This window comes from Cynara cardunculus (genome assembly GCF_001531365.2).
Source record: "Cynara cardunculus var. scolymus isolate 2C chromosome LG 2, CcrdV1, whole genome shotgun sequence".
NCBI lineage: Eukaryota > Viridiplantae > Streptophyta > Magnoliopsida > Asterales > Asteraceae > Cynara > Cynara cardunculus.
Window position 1 is genome coordinate 9,555,262 of NC_037529.1, and position 6,665 is coordinate 9,561,926.

Here is a 6,665-nt window from a genome sequence, read left to right on the forward strand (position 1 = left end):
ATCACAAAAAAACACAAAAATTTATAAAATACAAATGATTGAAACCTACTTAGGGGTGGCATTAGCACATAATAGGGGTGCCATTAGCCACCCCCTAAAATTATTTGATTGTAGTATCTACAGGTTGTTATTACAACACTATACTTTTAATTTTAACATTTTATTATTAAGATATTTTACATATTATTTGATAAATATATTAAATGAATTAAAAAAAATTCTAAATTATTTATTAATATATCAATATTGAATAAAATTAGTAAAACACAATTTATTTTACTAATATTTTAAAAAAAATATTTTTTGAAAAAAGAAAATAAGAATTGGACCCTCTAACTTTTAGATCCTCTTTGTAAATTGGATAGTAGGCAACAATTTAAAATCCGAAAACATTCTAAGTGTTTGCTTATGTGTTATCATCAAATCCAGATAGTTGAGTCCATGAGTGCATATATCATAGGGGTTGTACTGCAACATTGTGATCTTGTAAAACCACCGCCACCATTTGCGTGTTGAAGCAACCGATGGTAAGAACTTGAAATAATTTGTTCTTGTGGTTATACGAGAATGATGAAAGGGCTAAATCTTAAGGGGTAGTTTGGTTCGTAGATTCTGAAGGAATCTGATGGAATTAGAATGTTGAATTCTATTGACTAAATTTTATTCCCTCGTTTGGTTCATTCGAAAAAGTTTTCAAAATTCTACAAATTCCACAAATAAATGAATTTAACATTCTTTAGCAATTATATGGTATTTTGATGGAATGAAATTATTATTTTTCATTATAACAAATATGCCCTTAACCCACTATACCCTAATATCATAAAACCCAATATGACCATCGTCGACCACCATCGATCTGAACCACCACCAACTACTAACGATCTGAACCACTGTCGACTGACCAACCACCGATTTGATCCATCGCCTATCTGAACCACCCCTGATCTGAACCACATCCAACCACCGCCACCAGAAGCACCACAGACCACCATCGATCTGAACCACTGCTGCTCGCCAGCGACTACCACCAATCTGAATCACCGCCGGACACCGCCGACCACCAACTATTTGAACAACCACTAATCTGAACCACCCGCCACGCTGTATGAATCACTGTCTATCTGAATCGCCGTTGACCACCTCCATCTGAACCACCGCGGACCACCATCGATCTGAACCACTGCCGAACACCGCCATCTGAACCACCGTGGACTACCACCATGGATCATCACCGATCTGAACCACCACTGACCACCGTGGATCATCACCGATCTGAACCACCACTGACCACCGCTGATTTAATAACGTCGTTTGGCTTATGGTTATGTTTAGGTTGTGTATTTTATATTGTTTTACATATTAAACAATTATTTTATTAAAGTATTTTTAGTTTTAAAAAAATTAAAATTTTCAAAAAGGGCATTTTGGTCATTTACCAATATTTCATTCAAATTCCAAAACTACATTTTGTGAACCAAACAAACATATTCCAATATTTGCCAACCAAACATATGATCAAACCTGACAACATTCCATTCTGATTCATTCAAAGTCAAATTCCTTTAACAGATTCCATTTCATCCAAAAACATTCTACGATAAGTTGTTTGAAAGACTAGGATATATATCACTGGGATTTATAGCCTCCGGTAATTAAGTAAATCCTTTGTCTTGTTTAGGGATATTATTTGGTCACTTCATCAGTTTTCGAGGTATTCCATGAAAATTGATCGGTTTTCAATTTTTTTTTCCAAACCAACAGATAACCCCCAATAAGGTTCGGTTTAATCAATTTAAGATTATTTGGTTTGAAAAATGGATAAACAGAATAATTAAAAGTTCACATCTTTTTACTGGACACTTGCCCTCCATTCTCTTTTTCCAAATGCAAAGGCCATATTTTCCAATATATAATTGTATCATGCTCGATAATTGAACTACCAAAGAAGCAAAAACATTATTTAGCAAGAAAATGTCATCTCTTTGTGCACATGGTATATTTATGGGCAATAAAATTGATCGGCAACCTCAAAATCGGCCCCACATAGAACTTGTCTTCAAGGGGAAATATTTTCTTTTGCCTTTTTAGTGCCTAAAGCTACCGCGGGGGGGGGGGGGGGGGAACGGACGTATAGAACCCGAGACCTGTTTTGTATTTTAGCAAAGTCATCTCATCCATTTGTCAACTGAGTTATATATCGAATGCGCCACATCGTGTGTGTTTGTGTGTATATATATATCTATATATTATCATGTAAAAACATTTTCTTTGCACATAAATATATAAAATAATAGTATAATGTGTTATTGGCTTTATTTGTATAAAAGTAAAATGTTTAAAAAAATTATAGTATAATGCATTATTCGATTTAACTAAAATAATAAAAAATAACCGACAACTATAATCATGCAAACCGAACAAGATATCACTATTTCGTTAACCAAAACGATTGACCTTGAAATCGTTTACCCAAAACTACATTTGGTTTGAATGAGTTATTCGGTTTCAGTTTACTTTATGACACCACAATCGCAACTTACGAGGTCAACAATTCCGTTAACAACAAAGATTGGCAAAAAGCCAACATTTTTTTGGTTAGTGATTAAACAATTTCGCCTCTTACTTCTATTACAATATACCTAAAGATGATATTTACAATAATTTATTAGGTTAATATTATTTTGAGTTAACTTAGGGGCCGTTTATTAATCGCTTACCCGATTGGTGCTTATTAGACAATTTTTCTTACCGGATGAACATAACAAGACTCAATAATCTTACCGAGTAAGAGCGATGATAAAGATAGAGATTTCTTACCCGGGTAAGCGCTTACCAAACAAATTGTTGCATACGATATCATTTTGATGTACTACAATCTTACCCGGAAAATAAATTAGAAAACCTTCGGATCTGTAAAGACAATTAATTTATACAAACTTTATCCATACATGAATAATGAAACACCAACCAAACATACTCTACATTTACTTATAATAATATCTCGTACCGATGGTTAAAATTAACACAAGTAGATAGATATAAATTACGATATCAATAAAAACGTTTATTGATTCAGAGATGGATCATGAAACATATATAAAACTACTGTGAGTTGCTGATCAGAGCCTAAGAGACAAGTCAAGCTGATGGAAACTTTCTTGCACACTCTCACCCTTATGACAATAATCCATCCCAACATTTCCCTGATGATCATCCATCCCCATAGTGAAGGGTGGCTGAACCCAACCAACATGCAGCTGGTTCGAACCATTGGCAACATGGTTTGATGTCTGGTGGTTCCAAGGTCTCATTTGGTATCGAGTTTTCTTTGCCAAGGTCCGTTCAAGCTTGTGAGCATTCTGGTGGCCTCCAAGTGCTTGCGAACTGTAAAATTTTCTCCTACAATAGTTACATGAGAAAACTCGTTGCTCCGGGTTGCTTGATGAAGAAGAAAGAGAAGAGGAGTTAGGGTCATGCAAAAGGTCTAAGGTGCACTCGTTTTCTGGTAGGTTTAGGTCTGGGAAACTCATGGCTAGCTAACTATATATTAAGGTTGTAAACAACTTTGAACGACTTGATTAAGAGTTGAGTTGCACAGAAGAATAGCTGATGGCTTACTTATATATAGCTAGCTAGATGTGATCATGAGGTTATATAGAATTCCGTGTGTTTAGATTGATATACATGCGCATAGAGTTATGTGCAGAGAGGGAGAGAGAGAGAGAGAGAGAGAGAGAGAGAGAGAGAGAGAGAGAGAGAGAGAGAGAATGGGCAATCGAAGTGTTGTCGCCTCCATTAATGGCAGGACCAGAGTCACTTGCCGGTTCATCCGATATTCTTTATTTTTTATATGAAGGGATTAGTGTTGGTATCATCAGAGTGTCACAAGGTGATTTTGAGTAGATCATAGGACAGTGTGTGTGTGTATATATTATATATGAAGGAAGGAGACAATGTTGGCAATTGGATCATGGGCATGATCATCTGGTTTAGCTTCAAATCTGGAAGTGATTTTTCCAAATTAAGTAGAAATGGGAGATGGGTATAAAACCATGTTAAATCTGTAATTTAATAGTTGCACAGTTTTGTCGACAAACCCACAAACAAGATTCCCCTACACATATGACATGTTTCAGACATACATACTATCATATGATGCTGTACTTGCCCTCCATACCCAATATTTTATATATATATATATATATATATATATTATTTGATTTTATGAATTATTTTATTAGTTTTTACCACATAACATGCATGTAATGGATTCTAGTGAAGATCAAATGCTTGGAACTTGGAAGTTTAATCCAAACTCGAAACCATTATGTGATTCCAGAAACTGTTTCTTGCAGGTTTTAAGCCCCACTTTGGTCCTACTTCTCTTCAAAATCATCAATTGTCTTTTTGTGTTCCATCTTCATCTTCGCAAGACTTGCTCTGATTCCCATAAACAATTTTTCTTGAATTTTGTTATGAAATTAACTTCACAATGATCGTAATTTAAAAAAAAAAAAAATCAAGTCTTGGGACGAACTGTAAGATTCTATATATGAACCATCTAACATGAATCAATGAAAACGAGACTGTAAATGAACGAAATCTAACCTGGTACAGTGGGGCTTGATGCTGTTTCGTGTACTTGTTGCTCCATCGTCTTCTTCCAGTTTCACACCATATTATGCCCTTTTGATGGATAAGGATAAGCAGAGATTTTGTGTACTGGATGAGGCATGAAATAGGGTATGGATGGCATATATGTACGTTTCTTAACAGGTTAACAGTTACCCCCATCAGGTAACTGTTAATAACCACCATACCAAGGGTTGTGTCCCTTCATACCTTATATTTATACCACAATATGTATTCTCAAGACTGATCATTCAATAAACTTATAAGTATTATAAATCAACTCTTAATTTACATAATTCAACTGGTCATAAAAATATGAATTTAGCAAATATGTTACTTGTTTTCTTCATGTATTACAATCTCCCACTGAACAAGATAACATATTGAACTAATTATGCGTAAACCACTTTTTATGCGTAAAATACTGTTTATTAATGCATATTACATAATTATGATTTTATGAATATTGATTCATAATTATAATAGAAGGTTGTTGTTGCAAGATAACCAGAACTCATGCATTACGTACCTAAATGATATTTTAAACTGATCATATATATATATACTATAAACCATTTGACAAAAACTCTTAAAAACCATTTTTTATTAAAGCATATTACTTAAAACTCAAGATTACAAGTAGATTGTGCGTAAGTACAACTTATTAAAGCTCCATATCTGAATTCGTGTAACTAACTGCAGATAAACAYRATCAAATAYAGGATAAACATCTTATTTTAAATATAAAAAATTTAAAATATAATTAAGATAATCATTGAGTTCTAGCAGAATATTAATTATTATCTTAATAAAATTTATAATATTACATCAAAAATAAATTATTTCATTATTAAACTTAAACTAAATTATAACAAAAAAAGAAATTACATAAAAAATAAAAACTTTTAAATATTTGATTTGATATTAACATTGATATATATATTTTAAAATTTTTATGATATATTCAAATTTATATTTTATTCAAAAATAAAATAATTATTGCTTTCTTAAAAACACATAAAATCGTATTATAACATAAAATAAAGACAAATAATAACATAGAACATTAAAATCGAGATGTGTCTCGCTACATTGCACGGGTACTACTCTTCTAGTCAATCTAAAATACAAATCTTATTTTTTAAGAAATAATTGTCGATCGTAACTGCCATTTATTTATGTCCTCAGATTTTTCGCTCTCTTAATTAAAAATAATAAAAAAATAAAAAAAATCAGAGTATGGATCGGAAAATATTTATAACATGATTGGTTTATAACATGATTGGTGATTATCTTCGCCGGTCGGCAATGATTCCGGCAACTGAAACTTCTATAATTAGAGACACAATGCAGTCAGAGATACATACACTCTTGTTGCTTCGTAGGAAGCTATAATTAATTTTGAGCATCTACTTCCCATTAAAGAATAGCCTTAAAAAACTAGAATAAAATGTTAACTATTTTTTATTTAATTCTTATCTATACTATTTTACAAAGCATATTCACTGTAATCTTAAAAACAACTTTTAATATTTAAAGTAGAACAGATTTATGCATAAAGTTTTAATCTCTTGATTACAACTTTAAGTATTCTGTTAGAACTCAATGATTATCTTAATTATATTTTAGATTTTTTATATTTAGAATGAGATGTTTATCTTGTATTTGATTATGTTTATCTGTAGTTAGTTACACGAATTCAGATATAGAGCTTTAATAAGTTTTACTTATGCACAATCTACTTGCAATCTTGAGTTTTAAGTAATATGCATTAATAAACAGTATTTTGCGCATAAAAAGTTGTTTTTAAGAGTTTTTGTCAAATGTTTATAATATAGTATAGATTATGTGTTTTAAGAAAGCAATAATGATTTTATTTTTGAATAAAATATAAATTTGAAAAAATATATATATCAATTTTAATATCAAATCAACTATTTAAAAGTTCTCATTTTTTTATGTAATTTCTTTAATTAAATTTTTTTATTATAATTTAATTTAAGTTTAATAATGAAATAATTTATTTTTGG

At 31.5% G+C, this 6,665-nt stretch overlaps 1 protein-coding gene across 1 annotated transcript; it reads right to left on the reverse strand.

The window, feature by feature from the left end:
* Positions 1 to 3,088: 3,088 nt before the first annotated feature.
* On the reverse strand, positions 3,089 to 3,554 carry LOC112508187 (zinc finger protein 2). The gene has a single exon (XM_025112973.1). It carries the CDS (start codon positions 3,531 to 3,533, stop codon positions 3,123 to 3,125), a length of 411 nt encoding a protein of 136 aa, XP_024968741.1. The 5' UTR covers positions 3,534 to 3,554; the 3' UTR covers positions 3,089 to 3,122.
* Positions 3,555 to 6,665: the final 3,111 nt, after the last annotated feature.